The sequence below is a fragment of the Haplochromis burtoni genome, unplaced genomic scaffold (assembly GCF_018398535.1).
Source record: "Haplochromis burtoni strain Fernald_Lab_line unplaced genomic scaffold, NCSU_Asbu1 Contig_50, whole genome shotgun sequence".
Lineage (NCBI taxonomy): Eukaryota > Metazoa > Chordata > Actinopteri > Cichliformes > Cichlidae > Haplochromis > Haplochromis burtoni.
Window position 1 is genome coordinate 1644771 of NW_024582411.1, and position 22374 is coordinate 1667144.

Sequence of the window (22374 nt, forward strand, 5' to 3'; positions counted from 1 at the left end):
CACACACACACACACACACACACACACACACACACACACACACACACACACACACACACACACACACACACACACACACACACACAGAAGCACAACTTTATTAGTACAGGACATAACTGCTTTTGGCTAGAGTTAATAGTGAAGATAACAAGACGTTATCGGCCAGAATCTTAGTGTTTGTGTCTTTGATGGTCGTGCTCGTTGTGGACCTTTCTTTAAATGTCAGGACACTGGTTTCATTAACCCCACAGATATCAACCTCAGATAATGGCATATCAATATGTTTGCCCGTGTCAAAGCTCACTCTTTCTAAAGCTAATCAGAGCTAATCTAGTGAGACACAGAGGACAGTGCTTTATGAAGTGTGTTCAGTTTCTTAAACTGCTATATTCGTCATGTGATTGGTTTTAACATTCCACCATACAACAGTTTAAATAATTATTTAAAATATTAAATATAAGGGAATTTGGTTATATGATTTCTTCTACTGAAAAATAGTAAATTTCATATCTTTTTGGCCAGAACTGTAACTGGTATGCAACTGAGTTAAACATTTTCACAAATAAAAAATAATTTTTTTTTTAGTTTTCTGTAAAGTTAATACATTAAATGAAAGACAAACAACAATATATCAGGGCAGAATTTAAGTTTTAGTTTCACAAATAATTCTGGGCTCATTCATTTTAACCACAATTACTGTTATTACGGTTGTAAAGTTTAAGTCTTTAAATGTTGATTTAAAAAGTGGCAGTTTTATTGCTTTTTCTGAGGTTGGTTCGTAGTGGACTGTGATAATGCACCCCATTGTTATTCACAAAAGAGGGAGTCTATCCGAAGGTTCTTGGAGAAAGGTTGCTGTGCGCCAAATTGGATTTCTGACGGAACGAGGAATCAGCTACTTGGGGACGATCCAGAGAAAGTTGAGCCGCCATCTCTTTGTGGGGCTTCTGCTGGAGTGCCATTCATATGTGTCAGATCCTCCAGAGTCATTCAGATTCAGAGGGAAGGTTCACTCTGACCAGTTTTAGGGCTCCAGCTGCTGAACAGAACAAATCTGCTCAGGGGTAATGCTATAAATATTTAATCCTTTTGCCATTTTGCTTTTTTACTTTGATTGACAGGAACACCCCATAAAGAGTTAATTTCCTTAGCCCTCTCGCAGCTTTGCTACAAGGCCTTTACTTAAGCCTTAGAGGCTCACTCTCAAAACTCATAATGCTAAGAACAAAAAGACAGGAATCCATACAGACAAAAAGATCTCCACCTCTGGGTATTTCCAGAGTCCTATCAATAATATTTGTAAAATCATTAGGCTGATTTAAAAACTAAAAAAAAAAGAAAATCCTACACAATAACTACAAGGTTCATATCTTATCAAATCTGGCATAAAAGAAATGTAAGCAGATGTTTTAAGTATTACATTTTCTAACCTGTGTATGTAAATTAACAGTGCCCATTGGAGATGGGCGCTTGAAAGCAGAAGAATCAAGAGGGAGTCTTTATTGCCTTTACTTCCCTTAATGCATGTGAACTCAGTGCAAATTAAATTAACATAACAGGACTTCAGTTAAACAGTTTATTAGCTTTGTAAAGTGGATTTACCAAATCAATGTTAGTGCTGTAAATTATTGGATCAGCATATCCTCAACCTAAAAACCCCACAAATTTTAATTTGCTTCAAACATTAGTCTTTTTTTCTCCTGTGGAAAGCATTTCTTCTTTATTTTGTGGGAAATATTGCACCTGGTGAAATTCAGGCATGAAAGCAGAGCTGCATCCAAAATGTTTTTAGTCCTAAATGTGGACGGGTCACTTTTTTTTTAAATTTTTTTTTATTTTTTTAACAATTGTTTTGCAGCACAAACACAAGCAAGAAAAAAAAAAAGAACGCAGACTAGCCAGGGCCCACTGAGCTTTTTTTCCAGCCTGGTGAAAAGAATGAATAATTCAACAGTAAGCAAGCTTTCAGCTGGTCATTTGTGTGCTTTGATCTGGGAATCAGGAGTTTGCATGAATGCCTGTATTGTCATGTTGTGCTGCCACAGTGCGTGAATTATTGAAAATAGTGCAGGTCCCTGCTTTATCTGGTAAAGTTTACACGGCAGGCACGCTGGATAGACACGATGGATGTGTAAATCCCTAGATGTTGTTAATGTGCAGAGTGAGGTCACACAGCAAGGGTTATTTGGGCCTCTGCTGCAAAAGTGTTCAGTGTGAAAAGAACTTCAGGGTCAAGCAACAAACTACAGGTTGACATCACAAGCTTCTCTTTGCACCAAAATGTGAAGGTGTGGCACAGAGATGGGTATTTTAAAGTGTTAAAGAGCTCTGGTTGCTGAATAGTATGTTTTTCTATTTAAACTTACAAAGCTGGGTCTCTTACTGTATTATTCAAGAGGCTATACAATGCTATATGATAAGCCAGTTTTAGTCATTCATTTCAACTTCCGATTAATTCATATATAAACTTTTAGTTTAAAAAGGTATGATTGATAATAATTGATAACTAAATGGTGGAGCTAAAACATTAGTGATTAGTTTATTATTACATATTAAACTATAGCAAAAGCAGTTGTTAAATGATTTAATTAGTTTTCTTTTTAGCCAAAATGGTTTTTAAAAAAAATCACAAAATATTTTATCTAAAAAGTTTTTAATCAATCAGAATCAGACTACTTAATTATTCTCAGAGAAAATCACATCGTCACAGTTGCTCCGTGACAGAAAGAATGATAGCAACAAGTTAAAGAACCATATTAAATATTAAGATATGGAAATGAAATGGCAATACAAGACAACAGAACAAAACTTTTAAATTAGTTGTGTGAAGTTGTGATTTAAAAAAAAAAAAAAAGATCTTCTGTATCAAGCATAAATTAATTAATTTGTAAAACCAGTTAGTCATTCTTAGTCTTGTAATTCAAACTTTCCAAATGAATTAATTGTTATTATTGTTACTTAATTGTTGATGCCTTTCAAAATAAGACTTTCGCTTTGTCATTACAGATAGGTAGAAAAATATCTTTCGCTAACCTTCACGATGTGGCTTTGTCTCAACTTTAAACCTCTAAGATTGACACTTGTGCGCCATCACATTTTGAAGCCTCCTGTGCGTTGCTCTTAACAAATTGGCTTCCCTCCCTAATTCGCTTAGATACGGCTGATTAGCACATCTGCAGAATGCTGCGGTCTATTGTGTCATAACAAAAGTAAGACCTTTAATTGATAATGGAAGAAAGGTAGAAAAATGTTTCATTATATTGAGGGTTCGTTGAATTTCATAGAGAACTACAGCAAATCCATGGCATTGGTTAGTTACAGCTGGACACATAATTAGAGTGCCTCCTTACCTATAATTTGTGTAATAGTTTTGGTTGGCGGCATGTTATTACCATATGAAAGGGCTAAGCAGGGGTCATGTGCATTGCGACAGCAATTAGAGCAGAGCTGAGGGCAGAAGAATGTTTGGGGCTGTTGTTAATTGGAAATCTCTACAAAGCTATGCTTCAATTATAATTTAGTCAGAGCAGCACTGTTTTAAGCCCAATGTATTCAGTTGCCATTATTTTCTGTAATAGTATGAACAGCCAGGCCTGTTTCCTTTCAAAGCATGAGGCTTTGAAGAGAATGAGATTGAATTAGATTAATTTTAAAGGCCTTGGTGCTGCCGCTGTGAGTTTTCTTTATTCATGCTAATGTCATACGATGTTGCCATAGAAAAACTGGATGGGGTTTGTTTAGGAGGTACACATACTCTTATATTTAGAGTTACAACCATAAGTTATTTTATTCTTATCTATGAATTTAGGTATACATCCATCAGATTGACATTTTCATAAATTTTTCTATTTTCAGAAGTACAATACCGTGGTTTTTAAGAGTATTAGCTGCATTTATTAAACAGTGGCACGTATTCTTCAGTAATTATGCAGATACAGAGGATAGATTTGAACAACTGTGTGAAGTACAGAAATCTCCAATCCACCCCACTATAAAAATAAATAAATAAATAAATTAAAGAAAGCCCGGGGAAGTGTGTGTTTCCTAAAGAGGTAGTTTTAATTATAAACTGCTACTTTTTTTTCTTTTTTTTTTTTTGCTTGTGATTGATCTGAGTGTTTTGGTTTTTGTCAAAACCTAAATTCAAATCTATTTTTTAATAAGCATGCTTGTGTTTGATTGTTGAAAAACTAAAATCAGAAGCAACCAAATTCTACAGATAAGTGTTCAGACTGCAGAAATTTATACTTCTTGTTGGTTTTTATCTACATTGCTCTTCATTTTCTGGTTTCTCCAGGTCGAAATGAGCTGATAGCGAGATACATCAAGCTCCGGACTGGCAAGACGAGGACGAGAAAGCAGGTTAGACGAGACGTCTCTGTTACATAAGTGTCAGAGGGCTGTCAAATCTGAATGTGTGCACACTGCTGCCTTTGTTTTAGAGGAACAAAGTAAGACAGAGAATAAGGCTATGCTAACTGTCAATAAGAAGGGCTGACAAAGATCCCCTGTCTCCCTGTCACTGCTGTGTTGCAAGAAGAGATTATTACGTTTTCACACTATGCATCTAAATGTAGGCAAATATATAAATAATATATAGGTTTTCTACACTGCTTATGGGTTGTGGAAGCAGGTATTATCTGAGCTGTCACAGGAGGAGAGGCAGGGGTACACCCTGGAAGAGTTGCCAGTTTATCATAGAGACAGACAACCACACACTTTCAGATCCATAAAGTCAATTCAAGATCACCAATTAACTCACCATGCATGGCTCTGGGCTGTGGGATCAAGCTGGAATAATCAGCAGAAACCAACCACATGCAAACTCAAAATCACAACAAAAAAAGGCCCAAACTGAACCGTTTTTATGCGATTGTCTGCTAACTATTTCACCACTGTGCTTCTTATTTTTTGATTATTGGGTTAACACATTTGCTTGGCAATTGAAAATGTAGTAGTTCTGTCAAATTCCATTTGAGGTTTCATCAGAGCGTCTGTTGTAAAAACTCTGCCCAGTCAAATAAGCAGACTTAACCACTGTGGTGAGCACTTGTGCTAAAAGTAACTTAGTAGTAGTACTAGTGGCCTTATTTCTACCAACCTCTACACGATATTGAATAGTTTTAATGGTGCTTTAGTGACTCTACGAAGCCCCTGATCTTCCCTCTAAACAGGAACTTCCCTGCATGACTACTCACTTGAATGACAGTGATAAACAAGTCAGTGTTTACAATGACATTCGATCACTGTGTGTGAATTGATCAGTCTGGACCAGAAAGGTGTGGTTTGTCTCCTGTGTCTCATCTTCTTGGCACAGAATTGGACAAAAAGAGGGTTGTTTGCGCCGAGCAATACCAATAAACACGCATGATGTTACTTTAAATATCATGTACAGCATGAAAGTAATTGATTTAGTTATTAACATGGCACCAACAGCAATATTGATCATTTTTCTCACCAGCTCCAGCTTGTTTTATTGCAACTAAATTGAATATATATGGACTAATTGATGTGAATGTAATTCTTCCATCGAAGGAACTAAAACCCCTGAAGGTTTAGCTCTTTTGCTTCAGAAATTATAAAAAATGAGGGATGACTGTGATCAACTGATTGACTAACAGTTACAGCTCCAGTTTAAGCACCAACTCATGTAAAAGATTGTGAATAATGTAAAGACTTCTCAGCTAACCAAACACTTTCCTGTTAAATCACTCCCTTGTTGGGGTACTCAGCTTGGGTTTCATTTGCATGAAAAGTGCCAAAGGAGAATGTAAATCTACCTCTCAAACCTGTCATCAGCTCACATTAGGTCTCTTTCAGACGGCTACTGATGAATCTTTCATTTGAGAGTATAAAATCATTTTGAACTGTATAGACATCGTAGATAAACTTGGCCGGTGAAATGCCTTTCGCAGCTCCCACAAGGATACTAGACTAGCCGATTTTCATTCAGCACACAGCAGATCACATCTGTGTGCTCTTAATGTGTGCTAAAGGGGCCTGCATCCTCCTTAATCAGTTCACTTAAGTGACGACAACACAGCATAACGCTTTATTGGCTGTTAGCTTGGTGTGTGGTTTGAAGATGCTTCTGTTATACACCTTATCTCCTTGAAGTGTTTTTAAACAAAGACATGTGTGATCCACTTTGTACTTTTTTGGGTTTTCCTGTTTTTTTATTTTCCTTTTTCTCTTTTTTTTTAAATGGAGGTGTCTAGTCACATACAGGTCTTAGCAAGAAAGAAAGTTCGAGAAATCCAAGCTGCCATTAAGGTACGTCTGGCTTTGCCCAGTTGCAGGGGGCTTTTCATTGCCATGGTTACAGGCTCTTCCTTTGTTTTCCTCCCCTCCCCTACTCCGCAGGTGTCTAGTCACATTCAGGTTCTTGCCAGAAGGAAATCTCGTGAGTTTCAGTCCAAGCTAAAGGTATGCGCTTTTCTGCTTTTGGGCTTGTTTGGTTGCTGTGCATCTTAACTTTCTGTTTCCTGTAGAGACAGAGTGAATGCTTGATCCTCTGATTCCCCCCATAACCCAAATCCTCTGCTTTTCTGTTCAGCCCTTCTAATCTCACTTACTCACTTTCTTGACCATCTCTCACTCGTTCTAACCCAAACATGCTGTCACTGTCCTGTCTGCTTGGTTTCAATGACATTAATTCTTTCATCACCGGCCTTTGCTTTGAGAGCAGCTGCACAAAATAACCGTGATCTTGTATAAATATATAAAGACATGCTTTTGCGATTTAAATTACTAATCTTTTATTAGTCATGAGCCTGACCAGAACTGGATTTTTCTAGGTAATTTTGCTGAAATTGAAGAAGTTTTTAAAAATAAATAAATAAAATTAATTAAAACTACATTTCTTAGCCAGTACATACAAAGCATAAAATACACAAAGAAACACAGACTTGTCTCCAAACACTCGTAAGTACTTTACAGTTTCACTGGTGGGAAACACTAGAGTGGGACATCAACCGGATAACGAAGATTTGCCTTTAAAGTAAAGAGTTGCACCATTCTGCTGCAACCAATACATTTAAACAGGCACAACTTTTAAAATGAAGGCGAACTTTCTTCATGTCTAGTCTGCATCGCACTTGTTACAGTTTCACTACGACTTGGGGAGTAGGTGGCAAGCGTTTATAGAAAAGTTGACCATACAGCCTGCAGGTGACTGCAGCAATGCCTTCTAGCAATCAAAGCAATTACAAGGAGATTTTTGGTGCAACACTATATAGCTATTTGCAGCCAATTTGTACTAGCTGCCAGCAACTTCCATCAACCACTTGCTAGCAGTTGAGGAATATACATGTTTTCTTAGTGACTAGTGTCTAGGCCTGTGTGACTAGAGCCTAGCTTTGAGCTAAAAGCTAACAAACAAACAGTGGAAATGTTCACCGTCTGGAATTTCAAACTGGGAATTTCAAACTTGTCGCCGCATGTATAAGGTAGTCCGGGTAATCATTAACATATGTACCAAATTTGATTAAATTTGAGTGATTTTGGATGTAAATGAAAATGTGGTGAAATGAAAAGGATTCAAAATCTGCAGCGCAGTCTATAGAAAACTACATAAAATCTGTGGGAATCCATCCTGCATCAACGTTTGTAGATTGATTAATATTTTGTTCAAAGAGCCGATGTGTTACTGTGTCTTTATGTAATGACAAATTCTCTAGTAGTGCAACAACACATACTCCGTACTAGGTCATAATAACAATGGTCTGCCCATTTTTTTTTTTTTTTTTTTTTTTTTTGATGGGGGGCTGGTCAGGCTCAAATTTTCCTCCATTAAAGTCTAAATCAAAGTGTGTGCATGTTGGGAAGCATGCTGGCATTGGCTGTTTTGGTGAGTGGCTGGAAGCTGAAGGTGCGGGGAAATGGGTCTGCTTACATCTCTTACTAAGCAGACTTTATTTTTAAAAAAAGGCAGCATGGCAAAGGGGGCGGGAGTCCGTGTTTAAAAAATGAAGAAGAGATTACACCTCTGCTTCCTTTGACAATGTAACCCAACTTTTCCTCACCGTCAAAGACTCAGTGGTGCACATTCAGAGCAGAGAATGGCAGTGAAGCTGGCTGTTTCTGAAATCCCCCCCCCCCTGCTTTCTTGTTCTCCCTTCAATCTGTTGATAACTCCAGGCTCTCACAATGCCATGGCTGTCAGTCGCTTTCCTTCCTCCCAGTTCAGATGTCGTCATTTCAGAACGTTCTCATCAGTTATTTCAGAAATAGTGAAATCTGTTAAAATCGCTGAAGAAAGCTTTTCAGAATGGCACATTAAAATGGGAGAAGAGCATTGTGAAAGAAGTAATCTTGAATAATACTGACCTGTAATTTAAGGTATTTTATGAAGTAATGCTTGTATATCAAAGGACACTCCACCCATGTGCCATTTTCTTCTTTTCTTGGGGAGCCGACTATACGTTTTGACTTTCACACTTTGCTCCACTCCCAGTATTCAACACGAATTAATGACCCCTCATTAATCTGTGTGTGTGTGTGTGTGTGTGTGTGTGTGTGTGTGTGTGTGTGTATGCGCGCGCGTTTACACTGAGAGACAGAGTCAGACAGGCAGCTAGCCACATGAATGCCTGTTCTTTCAGGGGCACAGGCGGCTGTCTGAAGAAAAACAGACAGCTTTTGTATGAATCCCTGTCTTTTCTCATTTAAAGCAAATTAGAGTTCATTGGTGAAGAGAAATACAAGTGTGCCCTTCATTCTGGGGGGCATCAAAACCTGCTGCTTCTCGTCCTGTCTATGGCATTTTAGTATAATTGCAGTCATTACGTTAGTGTTCCCTTGTTTTGTCTTGAGTGATGACTACTGATCAGATTGTGAAAATTATAGAGCGTAAGACTTTCTCCACATGATTTGTAAATACAAATTTCATAATTCTTTGTGATTAAGTGTTAGTTACACATCTGTGCATGTATTGTGTAAAGAAGAGCAGATATTTACTTTGTTGTGTTTTACCGATATTTAAAGGTGTATTGCTGATATATTTTTTCACACATAGCTCTTGAATTAACTGCAGTGTTTGAATTGCAATTTTCCAATAAAACCTTGTTTGTTTGCATTTAGGTTACAAATATGGTGAGTATTTTGTTTTCTGCTTGTGACACCGTGTCTGCTTCAGTTAGGACCTGCCTTGCCCTTCAGCTTCTAGTTTTGCATTTCCGCTCCTGCCACAGTAACACAACACCGGCTGGCAGTGTTCATTGGTGTCCGTGTGTCATCATGCTACAAGCATACTGTAGCTTGACTCTGCTCCGTCAGCATGTACTGCCAGCATGCTTACCTGTAGCTTCTGCCACCAGTGAGTCTGCATGGGTTTGCCAGTGTGTATGGGTGCAGTCTGCTGCAGTATGAGACGTTTAGCATTATTTGATGAAAACACTTCGGCCAAAGTAGCGGAAAGTATGTAGTATGTTATACAGGTTTTCCCTGTATTTCACAATAAAATCCCTATAATTTCAAAAACCTCTTTTACAAAGATTAAACAAAAGGAACTGACTAGAGTTGTGAAAAAAACAACAAACAACAACAACAAAAAAAACTATTAACCAAGTGGGATTTGTGTCCTTCAGTTTTAGTTGAAAAATTCTTTGTGTTTAGACGTGATGTGTTTTGACATGCACACAAATGCAGCCTTGATGGAAAGCACTTCTGAATGGGTTTTTAAAAAACTAGATTAGTCAACAGGCAAACTTTCATTTAAGTGCATACCACTGCTAGCTACGGTATATTGGAATTCAGTCAGCACATAACTTTAAAAAAATAATAAAATAAAGCCTGCATGTAGCATAGAAATGCCAGTGCTGCTTCTTTTAACCTGCTTGCTTTTCGCTGTTGTGAGAGAGGTCAGCCGTGCTTTCAGTGTGTTGTTTAGAGTCTCGTTTGTGCTACCTCTGCAACACACCCCTCCTCTCCCTTCTGTGCGAGTGCTAAGCCTTTTGTGACTGCTGTTAAAGGACCAAGCCGTGAAGGACAAAGCCCTCCAGAGCATGGCCTCCATGTCCTCGGCTCAGATCGTCTCTGCCACGGCTATTCACAACAAGCTCGGCCTGCCAGGCATCCCTCGCCCAGCCTTCCCTGGAGCAGGGGTAAGAGCCTTGCCGGCACCCCGCTATTGATCCATCCTGTCCAGCTTCACCCAGGGCACCGATAGGGCCAACCACACCAAAAACCCAGGCCAAATCACATTACACACCACAGCTTTGCACAACTGCCCCTATCAGATAAGCACATGATCAAAAGGAGTGGTAGTCAAGATAACTACATACACTGAACATGGAGCTCAGAGCCATTCTGATCTTGTCACTAACAGCTGCTCACAATTGGATGTTCTTTGTTGCTTGTTCTTTCTTGTCTATTTATACATCTAATTCTGTAGTTATGGCAGGGTATGATTTCGGCTGGTCAGCCAGGATCATCGCAAGAGTAAGTTTTAAACCTTGAACCAACTTTTTCAGGAAATAAATAAATGCTCGTAAAAACAAAAAGGAAACCATTTTTTGCCTAATGACTGTTGGTTTTTTTGTTCCAGTATTAAGCCTTTCACCCAGCAACCCTATCCCATCCAGCCGGCAGTCACGACAGCAATTTCAAGTGAGACTTTACCTAATTATAAAACATGCAACATTCAAAGATGAACTTTGTAACTTGTTTTTCAAATATCTTTTCAGATATCTCGACCCTAAGTTCTTAATCCAATAAAAATTTAATATCTGTGGTACACTGTCATTATTTCTGTTTTGAAATATTTTGAAATATCTTTTAAATTCACCACAGAATTTTTTTTTGTCTATAAAAAAAATTAAATTGGGAGATGTCTCCTTAGAGATGAATGAAATATTATAGAGCATGCATTTCCTTCCAAATCAAGCACGTCAGATTTCTGTGAATCTGCACTAAGATATTAAATTAATTTTCTTGTCATAAACAAACCTGATGAAATGAGGTTAATGTGAACTAGTGTTTCAGAAAGAACATGCACATGCTCTGCTGGGAAAACAACCAGCAGAACAGATGAATATTTTGTTGTTCTGGTGTTTCTGCAGGTTTCGAGCCCACAGCAGCTCCAGCACCCACGGCGCCAGCATGGCAGGGCCGCTCCATCGGTACATCTAAACTCAGACTGGTGGAGTTCTCTGCCTTCCTAGAGCAGCAGAGAGACCCAGACTCTGTGAGTGAAAGCATTATACCAAAGCATGAAATTTCACTATCTCTTGGTGTTCATTCCCACCTCTTATCACCCAGTCCTTTCCTCTATGAATACACTGGGACATTTTCCCAGGCAGAGAGTCAGCTGAGAAGAGGCCAAAACAAGCTGAGAGGGGCAAAAGGCTGGCTTGATGCAAGGCACGGAGACCTGCAGAAATAATGAATGAATGCATATTAATCCGTTCCTTGTATGTTTTGATTTCTTTAACAATATGTTTGTTTTTCATTTTAGTGAATAGTCTTTTGCATTGATAACACAGGAACAGCCTTTAATCTTAAATGCAACTTGAGGCTTAAAAATATTGCATTTGCACTCGGGGCTGTGTGCCGGAGACGCCATTCTGTGAGCTTTTACACTGAAGTGCAGCAGAGTTTCAGACGGTCACAAAGAGGGCAACAAACCTTTGAAAACAAAATGTTTTTTCTGTGATTCGCTGCTCCTCTTTCATCTACTTTTGGCTCTCCATCACAGGTTTGAGGTTTAACTGGCCCTAATTTTTATTCACATTGTCAAACCAAATTCAGATATTTTCATTTAAAAGTTTAAAAAATTGACCAAATCAAATGGGGAAGAAATGACCAAAGCACTTTTGTTTTGTATTATCATTTTAACTTGGCTGAGGTAGAAACATTTTTAGATATTCATGTGAGGAAAGGTGGTAAGATTGTCTACGAAAAATGTTTTTGTTTAGAAAATACATCGTTTTGCACAGTTGCTCAATCATAATTTGTGGCTGAAGCAGCTTTGTTTAATACAAATGAGGGGATCAGTTTATTTTGAGGGTTAGTGAAACATAAATGTTATTACCTCATTTGTATATCATAAAACAGGAAAGTTGCTCAAAACTATTCCGAGTGACTAATAAAAAAGCGATGTTGCAGAGAGTTGTTTCTCATCCCAGTGCATTATCAGTCTAATCCTGGCTACCACTTGCTTATTGCGGTGATTACTTCAGGACTGGCACATCAGATCTGGCTTATTTTGCTTCAGTAAACTCTTCTGTGCTGATGACTTTGTGAATATTGATACGCGCTCCTTTTGCATGTGTTTTTTTTGGACGCTATTATTGAGTTCACACTGCAAAACAAAAGAATCCGACTTTAAATAGTTTCATCTTTTTTATTTTTTAATACAAGTTTCCATCTGTATTCATTTTTCATTTTACTCTTGCAGTACAACAAACACCTGTTTGTGCACATCGGGCAGACGAATCATTCCTACAGTGACGCCCTGCTGGAGTCGGTGGACATTCGTCAGATCTACGATAAATTTCCAGAAAAGAAAGGCGGACTGAAGGAGCTGTATGCAAAAGGCCCCCAGAATTCCTTCTTCCTTATAAAATTCTGGGTGAGTGTAATTTATAAGCAATGCTGATGAGAAGATGAGTATCTGATAAAAAAAATGCTTTGTTGCAGCTTGATTAGGCTCTCCATACATAAGTATTAATTTCACTGTAACCTTTTGCGCATTGTGAAAAATTTGATCAAACAATCCTGTTTAGTAACAGTGTGTTCTGCTTCGTGCTTAGTGATTGGGTGTAATCAGTCTACACAGAGAAGATTGCTCTCAATGTTTGCAGAATGCACTCTGCTATATTTGGACTTGCATAGCAGGAGAGCTTTTGATCAAAGCACCCACTAATTCAGTGTAATATCTCCAAACAATGGAGTGACCTGGTTGTGCTCCTAATGGCTGTTTAAACATTGCATGCATTTCCTCCCTGATGCAAAATGCTAACTAGCGGCAGCAAACAAAGTAGGGCCGTATGCACTTGGACCAAGTCCCCTCAAATTCCTTTTGAAGTGACCGACAAATTTAAATTTCAAATGAAAGGCAGAATCTGCACAATAATGAATGTATAACTGCTTTGCTTAATGAAGGAGGAGAATGTTGTAGGAGGACGTCTCCCCTTTTTGTGTCCGTAATGAACAGGATGTTCAGGGCACAGAGAGGCTGCCCTCCAGGAGCAGACCCGCTCAACCTTGTAAATCAGTCTTTTAACGTAACTTCATTTAATCCTCTTTAGAATCTTTCTTCCAATATGGGCACATTAACATGCTTATTCAGATGTGGCCGGGATCTTCTCATTTTTTATGCGATATGCACGGCTGGGCTCAGCAGCCCTGATCAGACAGATGTTTGCCGTTTCAGAAAGCTACATGACCGACTATGCACATCTTACAGTATAAAATGATGTCAAAATGTTTGAATTAATATCTGAACACCATCATAATATTTCTAGTAATGGTTAAAGAGATGTTTTTATTCAAGTGTCAAATACAGAGTGGCGTGGTGGTGCCGTTGGGGAAGCACTGTTGCCTCACAACACGAAGGTCCTGAGTTTGAATCCATTGGCCAGCTGTGTAGAGTGTGCATGTTCTCTTTGGGTAATCCGGCTTCTCCCCACAGTCCAAAGACATGCGTGTTGCGTTAATTAGTTAATCTAAATTGGCTCCATGTGTGAATGGTTGCCCCAGCCCCCCCCCAAAAGACCCTGAATTGGAAAATCATAAGGAAATGGATGGATGTAAAGATAAACCTATGGATAAAAATCATCCGTATCTCGTATGAGATATTTATCAGCAGCTGGTAAACATATTCAATCGTCTTGTAACAAAAAAGCTAAATACTTCTTTCAGCAGTTGGTAGAGACCAAAAATGGAGCTAAAAGCACAAATGTTGGACCCCTCTTCTCATTTTCTCGTGTGTGCAGTCAGGGTAAGAGGGAAGAAGAAAAGACGAGGCACTTAACAAAATGAGACATTCTGGTTTCTGGGCAGTCGATTGAATGTGCATGTTGAGAATGCACAATGGAGAAAAACACGAAGAGCTTTCTGCTTCTCTCTAACTCCTGGAAGTGGTGTATGTAAAAAAAAAAAAAAAAGTAATTATTGAATTGTAATCCACTTTTTTACTGCTTAAGAAGAGCAGTTATAGTTTAAATCCAGATAACTTAACATATTTAAAATGTATTATTATATTTTTTTATTGTTGTTATTATTTTAATTTAATTTTCCCAGTGATGCAAGTAGTTTTTATTTCATTCACCTCTGAATAGTTCTTCCATTTCTTATGTCCATGTCGTCCTGGAGTACAGCGCTCTTTATTTTGTCACTGAAGCGCTCCAAACACGTACTTTATTATCTTTAGTTCTAAATGGTAACCTATTTAGAATTGGTATGTGTTTGGCATGCTCACATGAGTCCTTGAACCACATCTCTAATACAGTTAATAATTTCACAGAAATGCCAAAACTGGCTTTAAGATTACTTGGAAACATGGTCATCTTTAAAGTGGCATTTTTCAATTTCATATGCAACATCTTGGCTTTTAATCCTTTAAAATGAAAAAGGTATTGGTAAAAAAAAATGTTTTTAAAATCTTATAGGTGTGTTTTATTTTAATTTTAATAGTATTTAGAGATCCAGTATTTTTAAACTACTAAACTTTCCATTTTGGTATTAAAATGTCATTAAATGGCACAATTCTTTAAGGGTGTGGATGCATTAAATATTTTAATGTTTGTTCCTTTTCCCTATTGATTTTGATCGGGGCACAAACACGGTTGCCTTCTTCTAAATGTTGCTTCTCAGCCTTATTTTTCTATGAGGATTTTTTTAATCTTATGAAAAAGCAGCAACCCTTTGGACTTTCTGTCAGTACAAGCATTCTTCCAAGCCTTTCATTTCAGTAGAAAACACATTTAAAACTGTTCATCTCTTTTCTTTTAAATGACTTGTACAAAAAGACATTGTAACAAAAAGAAAATGTTCTCTGAAGCTCAGTGTTTGTTGTTTTTCTTTGCCTCAGGCTGACTTAAACTGCAACATTCAAGATGATACCGGATCTTTCTATGGCGTCACCAGTCAGTATGAGAGTCCAGAGAACATGACCATCACATGTTCGACAAAAGTTTGCTCCTTTGGCAAGCAGGTTGTGGAGAAAGTCGAGGTATGAACTAAAATGAGAAGCAGGATTTTTTACTGTACCTCCTGGGGTTTGTTTGTGTGTTTTACATTTCTTATGTGCGCTGCTTGTTCTTCTTTCCCCTCAGACTGAATATGCACGCTTTGAAAATGGACGTTTTGTCTACCGGATAAGTCGATCCCCCATGTGTGAATACATGATCAACTTCATCCATAAGCTAAAACATCTGCCGGAGAAGTATATGATGAACAGTGTGCTGGAGAACTTCACTATCTTATTGGTAATCACCTCACTGACCTGAGTGGGCGACGTCCCTCTCTGGGAGTGTTTTTCTCGCTGCTGTCAGGATGTGCTGGTGGCTCCAGCTGGCTTTAAAAAAATCTGAGTGGGGGCGGTGGGGGGACTTCACTGGGCCTTGAGATGTGTTCCTCTGCCTGGATTCACATTCCTCTCATTCCACAGGGGATGAAACACAGTGTGAGGACCCTCATTATCTGCAGGGGAAAGGGAGGATAAGAGAGGGCAGGAAACCCTGTTATTGGCATCACATGGGGTCTTAAAGTGTCATTCACCACTGCAGAGAAAGCACCCAGGCCAAGGGGTGTGCAAGCAGCCCCCCTCCCCCAAAAAAACCATCTTAGTGTGTTAATCATTAAATAAACTCATGAGTCATGTCAGACTTAATACATGATTATTTTTAAAAGTGCGGCAGTTCTTTTAAGACATATAAGTAGCACAAGACTGGAAGAAGGATCCGAAAATATGTTTCACAGATTGATATAATTTTCTAAGCACATTTGTCTCTTCTGCTTCTTGCTGAATCCTAATGTTGTGTTTTCATTTTTCAGATTTTTCCATTGTGCCCAGTATGAATACAAAGTAACCCTAATAGAGGGAAAATGGTAGCTGCAGCAAATTTTGTGTATTTCTCCCTAAAACATAGGGTTAGTTGGTTTCTTGTTCCATTTTAGCCTGTGCAGAACAAGGGATGGCTCAACACTATGCTCAGGTTTTACTGAAACATGATGTTTCAATTTATGCTACTAGATATTATTAAATTCTGCTCTGCACATTTTCCCCCTTAAATAACATGTTTATATTCAAAGATTAGTTGATATCAGGAATCAAGGTCCAAGAGTTTAATGTATAAAGTATGCCTGTGCACAAAAGACGTGCATAAATGAATTCCCTTTCATAAGCTGGTATTTAAAGAATGTAGCGTATGTGCTGAGGCATCCAAAGTTCCCTCCATTTCAACACCAGTTGTAGAAAGTTTTCTGTACTGTAAGATGGAAATGGAAAAACGTGAGAGAGACATCATGAAACATTGCTTGTTAGTCAATATCTGTCAGAATTTTTCAACTCTGCTTTAATGTTTTGGGGTTTTTTTTGGATGATAAAGACGAGGATGCTCTGAAATCACTCTCTCTATATTTGATTGGACCCACCTGTAGGTTTGGTGATTCGACATATTTACCTCCTTATGCAAAGCCTTTGTAGTGTCATGCCATTTATTTCCATGCAGAATTGCATTAATTCTTCCAGGTCTTGTACTGATGACGGGAGAATTGGTTCTCTGTGAAAAGTCTCCTCCCAGTATATGCACAAAGATTCTCAACGGGTTCGAGGTCTGGGCTCTGTGGCAGTCCGATCCATGTGTGAAAATCATGTCTAATGTTCCCTGAACCACTTTGTTCACAATTTGAGCCCGATGTTATCTTGGAATGTGACCTTTCCAACTGGGAAGTGGTTTTAAACATACAGTAGCTGTGAAGTCTACTGTTGATTTATATATTTTTTTAATCATTTCATGTCACCAAACATGTAAATGATCTCTGATCACGATCATTCAAGATATTTTTTTCCAGCCACATTTCCTCCTCAGAGATGATTGTTCCCCACTGTTGCCCTTCCAGGTTTTAATCGTGCTTATACTAAATTTAAGAAGTAACAGCAATCTCCTCAGTGGTTTTGCTTGATTCAGCTCAGTCATTCGACCCTTCTGAAAGGCAGTAACATCTTTTTGCTGATCACTTAATATCTTTTCCAGTATGATTGTTTAAGAAGTGAGAAGCTGTTCACTGCATCAGACTTAAATAATCTGCTCCCAGCTGAAATTACTGCAGTAATTATCCAATGGATACTTTGAAGGCTTTTTTTTTTTTTTTGCATTCGTTGGCTTGACAAAACCTAAAACTATAATCGGAGATGAAGTTGGTTCCATGCATCATATGACTTTTCAACCCAAAACGATTCCTATGAGTTACAGTGAGACATTAACAGATGATGATCCTGATAAAATGGCGATAAAAATCTATAAATAACAGTAAAATCCAGCACAGCTGCCAATGAGACAAAAAAAAATGAACGCTGCTAAAATCATTCATCTTGGGATTTAGCATAGAGAGCGGTAGAATAAACGTTTTAATTCGAGTTGATTATTTTTGTTGCTGAGTGTGCGCTCTCAGTGATGCTGTTTATTTGTAAGGTGACAGCTTCACATTAGAGCTCTGAAACTTCAGACTGGATCAAATTAAAGACGAAAGGTTACTTTGGAAAAAACAAAACAAAAACACAACTCACTTTCCCACAGCCTAACAAACAGGAGTTAACAAGTTGTATATATAAAACATATTCCCTCGATAGAGTCTAAATTGCACTTAAAACCTCCTGTAAATAAAAGAGTAAAAAATGTGGCTCTCCTGGCCAATTTTAAACTGGTACCGAACATTTAACCGTGCGCGCACACACAGCTTCAGAACTCTAACAATGCATGCGTCTGTCTTTTCGCTCAGTTTCCCGTCCACGTCTTCAAACCCGGTAACCATCCTTTGCTGCATCCATTTCTCTGTTTATTTCCCGCTGTGCAGCGCTTCTCCTCTAAAGTAAGTGCTCTCTCTTGCAGGTGGTGACAAACAGGGACACCCAGGAGACGTTGCTATGTATGGCGTGCGTGTTTGAAGTTTCGAACAGTGAGCACGGCGCGCAGCATCACATCTACAGACTGGTGAAGGAATGAATCCGCTTGGAGCTCCTCCTTTTCATAGACTTACCAACCTCAAAACAAAAGTGGCAGTGCCTCTACACGAAAGTCATACCTACAACGCTCTTTGGTCAAGGTATTGGGTGGAGTCGTTGTTATAAATCTGTTTTAATATAAGTGTTTGTTATTTGACTGCAGCTGTGAATTGCGGTACAGTTGTTTTAATGTTTGAATATGGGAATTTTAAATATGTTGGTCTCTGTCGGGTATAAATGTGGCCATCCTTAAAGAGTTTCCTGGATGTGTTTGGTAAATGAAAATGTGTGTGTCGTTTTTTTTCTGCTTTGTTAATGTAGACTAAGGAAAAAAAAAAAGACAAAAGGACACGGGCCTTTTTTTGTTTTTCTATCAGCGGCATGGTTGCGGTCTGTGTAATATGTTTGAGGCTGTTTTGTATGTCTGTACTTCATGATTTGTGAGCATACATACTGTAGATACGCAGACATGAAAACACACACAGCTGTTAAACTTTCCAAAGAAACAGAACAACACTATACGTGCAGTGGCCGAAAGCAGGTGGTTGCGAAATTACTACATAAGAACGCCAACCACTGAGCTTTCGGTAATATTTATCCCTGTTGAAGCACTCCCAAGTTTTAGACACCAGAATGAATGCACTGTGAAAACACTACAGTTTGCCTGCATCCGCTCCGTAAATGTAGGAAGTCTCACCGCCTGCTAAGCATTTCAGCGCTGCAAACAAATCTTTTCTCTGACAATGGCCATGAGAATTTTTTTATTATTTTTTTTTAAAATATGTGAGTCCTGCTAAAATGACTCTAATCGGACTCGTATCTGGTCAGAAAGCACTTTGTTTCCCTTCCTGTGCTTGCCTTAGTGATGCTTGCGTCTATTCTGTTAATTCTGCGCTTTAAAAAAAGAAAAACTAAAAAACTGTTTAACCTATCGAGACACTACAAAATCATAGACAGCAATGCGTCGTTCAGCATGCTGTGGCTTTGCCCCCCACCCAACACTCTGGGATCGCCGCGTGATAACTCCAAGCCAGAGTGTTGCTGCCTTCATGGTCACACTATGTTCACATGTTTCTGTGGCCTACGCTGATTGCCGAGCCTTAAACACGTACAAACTGTATGTGAACTCCAAAAGATGCCACTAAAACTGTGATCTCTACATTGTGTTTGTGTTGTGTAAAATAAATGAATGACAACAACAACAACAACAACAAAAAAATCACAATTCAAATCTGCCAAAGCCTAAGTGTACAGTGCCTTAGAGTATACTCATTATCCTGCATTTACCCTGTTTTCTAAGTCTAAAATTAGTTTTGTGTGAGACGGGCAGAAATAACTTACAGATGTATTATTTGGTTCATCTTCACATCTCAGAAATCATGGTTCTCGAAATTGGTACACTCCTAGAAATACAGTTTTTGTTGTTGCTGGGTTTTTTTGGTTTTTTTTTTTTAAAGAGGCAGTACACTTATATTCAATTATGTTTGCAAATTTAAGCTCAGAAACAGGTTATTTTTCCTGTAACACTGTAATATGTTCCTAAAATATCAGCCTTTCTTTTTTTCCTTCCTTCTCTAAGAGTGTACTATAAAAAGACTGACTGCCTTTCCTGTCGCAGAAGACCAAAAATACAGAGATGCAGTCAATTATTGTTGTGTCCTGCATGGTAGCAAGGAAGTGCCTTTGGTTCAGATTTTCCAGCTTAAAAAAAAAGATCAAACAGAAATTATAAATTTAATGTTGCCAGACCAAAAAAAGAAGAAGAAGAAAAAAAATAAGACATAAGTGAAACAAATCACCACATTGCCTTTCAAAGGACTGTAATGACAGCAGGGGAACATGGTTACTAAGGAGAAGAAATAAATGATATTCATTTTTATTACATTGTAAATTGATTTCTCAAACCCAACTATTTCTTCGCTTAAGGTTAAAGATTTTGTCTAATATTGAACGGCCACTGACTGCATGCAGGATGTCAACAGAAAAACACTGAAGCTGTCTGCTTCGTGCACACTTGCAGGCTCAAGTGTTTTTGTTTTTTTTTGTTTGTTAGTTTTTTTTGAAACGAGGCTTTTTTGGAAGCATTATGGTTTCACGATGTCACAGCTGTGATGTCGAAAAGGCAGGGACCGACACGAGCTTTTATCCATTAGAACAAAAAAAAAGAAAAAGAAAAAATAATGTTTATTTAATATTAATTCTACAGTACAGACTCTAAAAATGAAACTTAAGATTGTTTTACGTGTTTAAATCTGTATACTTTCATTCTAAGGATCATAATTACTCAAAACATTTACTATTTCTTACAGAAATTATAATCATCTTAAAGTAGTTTAATCAACAAAGCTCTAAATAATTGCAGACAATGTCTTGGGGTGGGGGTGGGGGGGTGCAGATAAAGTTAAATGATTCAGTATTTTTGCCGCAGTTCTGTGAACACTGTGGACTTTATTTTTCTTTTATGCTTACCTTGTGTATCTGTTCACATTTATCGATTACAGTTAGATGTTCCTGTTTTCTTATTGTACTTGTATACAGTCGTACCCGGTTTTGTGATGACATTATCTGTAATATTGCGAGCCCAGTGAGATGGTAATGATGTTACTGCTGCACTGCTGGTACATTTTTACATTTTAACACTAAAACAGCAGGACTGACGCCTTTGATGGCACGAATGTCTGGTGGACTCTTTGCCCCGGAAAGTGGACGCGCCAAGTCAAGGAATCGCGGCTACAAGCATATCAGCTTTTGCTAAGAGTAGGTACTGGTACCTGGCTTTAAAGTGATTCTTGACATATAGCTCATGAAATGTAAACTGTCATTTACATATTTGGGTTTTGTGTGCAGATTTTTTTCAGCCCCCCCTTTGTAAAAAGGTGCTTTCTATAAAATTATATCTTGGCTTTTCTTGGTACAGATGTGTGATCTCTTTTCATATCCATCACTGTAAAGTATTGGAGCAAAGGAGAGAAAAGAAGCTCTGCTCTGTTTGTGTTCTGCATATGGTCTTGTCTTTGCTCCGTAACATTATGATGCCTTCTTGACAATAGTAGATATTTTGTAGCTTTCTAGATACTTTGTATGTACGCAATATTGAAGTTAAATAAATCTGAAAAAGATTGCTTCCTTTTATTTTTCTCACTTGAATCTTTGCTGTGTGGATGAGTCTGTTAACTCCTTGACTGCAAAGGCCTCGCATCAACAGTAGATGGAGCATGTGAGAGAACATAATTGAATGTGCATCGCTGTAATGGCAGGACTCGCCACAAGAGGGAGACACCATTTAATCAAAGTGCTACAGATTTCTGTTTTCTTGCTCAACCTTTTTAAATCGGAGGTTCTCAAGCTATTTCCAGCACACCAGCTTCAGAAACCAATTACAGTTCAGCCCCACTCCCCACAAACTGTCAACACACAACAATGTAAATAAAAAGGATTCAGATTTCTGCATTAGTAAAGTGCGTTTTGTTTATTTTCCCTCCAAAAATCATATTTATTCGTCCATCCATATTTTCCCCTGGTTTCCTGGCTGGCCTTTAGTGGTTCTGTACCCAGCAGTGATAACCCCTCAGTCAGAAAACCACTATTTCAGTAACCAGTCTTTATATTATTACTAACACAAACCAAAACGTTTTGAATGTTGCACCTGAGATGGAGGGGCTCAAATAAGGTGCTGCTATAAATCCTACACGTGGAAACCAACCAACTACTGCTGAACAGCTGAATAAAGATTAGTGCTCCTTAAGAGAGGCTCAATAAAACTAGTAGTTTAAGTGTGTAAAGTAATACACCTCTACATGGGAGCTTTACACTTTTGTACTACTTAAATGTCACCTGAGTGATGCACATGTTTTTGTTTCCATTTGATTGGTACAATAATAACATGATGAATCCGTTCTCATGGGTTTGACTCAAGTGAAATTTATCTTTATGTGAAGGTAATCTTTCCTGATATGTGGACTGGAACTAATTTGGGGGACTGCATGCTGGTAAGTATGTATATGACTTTGCATTGTAATGTGGAAAGTAAAATTTCCACCCACTAACACACAAACATCCTAATCCATCAAGACCAGGCATACGCTGTCACATGAGCACTAGCAAACCAGCAAAGCTAGAGGTAAATACATCTGTCAGAGATCTCCTGACAGAATAGCTGAATACTCATTTATTCTCTTTCTTTGTAAAGTCCCTGAGTTCAAGAC

General features: G+C 38.3%; 1 protein-coding gene across 12 annotated transcripts in view; it reads left to right on the top strand.

Annotated features, from left to right (window-relative positions):
• The window catches only part of tead1b (TEA domain family member 1b), a 51565-nt gene extending 30274 nt beyond the window's left edge, over positions 1-21291 (top strand). The window contains exons 4-15 of one of the 12 annotated variants that reach the window (XM_005929518.3): positions 4298-4362; positions 6211-6273; positions 6364-6426; positions 9082-9093; positions 9972-10103; positions 10394-10440; positions 10547-10608; positions 11061-11185; positions 12398-12571; positions 15035-15175; positions 15279-15431; positions 18057-21291. In XM_005929518.3, the coding sequence (XP_005929580.1) occupies positions 4298-4362; positions 6211-6273; positions 6364-6426; positions 9082-9093; positions 9972-10103; positions 10394-10440; positions 10547-10608; positions 11061-11185; positions 12398-12571; positions 15035-15175; positions 15279-15431; positions 18057-18170 (1151 nt within the window). In that variant the 3' untranslated portion in view covers positions 18171-21291. Of the gene's footprint in view, positions 1-4297; positions 4363-6210; positions 6427-9081; positions 9094-9971; positions 10104-10393; positions 10441-10546; positions 10609-11060; positions 11186-12397; positions 12572-15034; positions 15176-15278; positions 15432-18056 lie in introns of all 12 variants that reach the window. The other 11 variants (XM_042220554.1, XM_005929519.3, XM_005929521.3 and 8 more) reach the window with 11 other exon arrangements.
• Positions 21292-22374: the final 1083 nt, after the last annotated feature.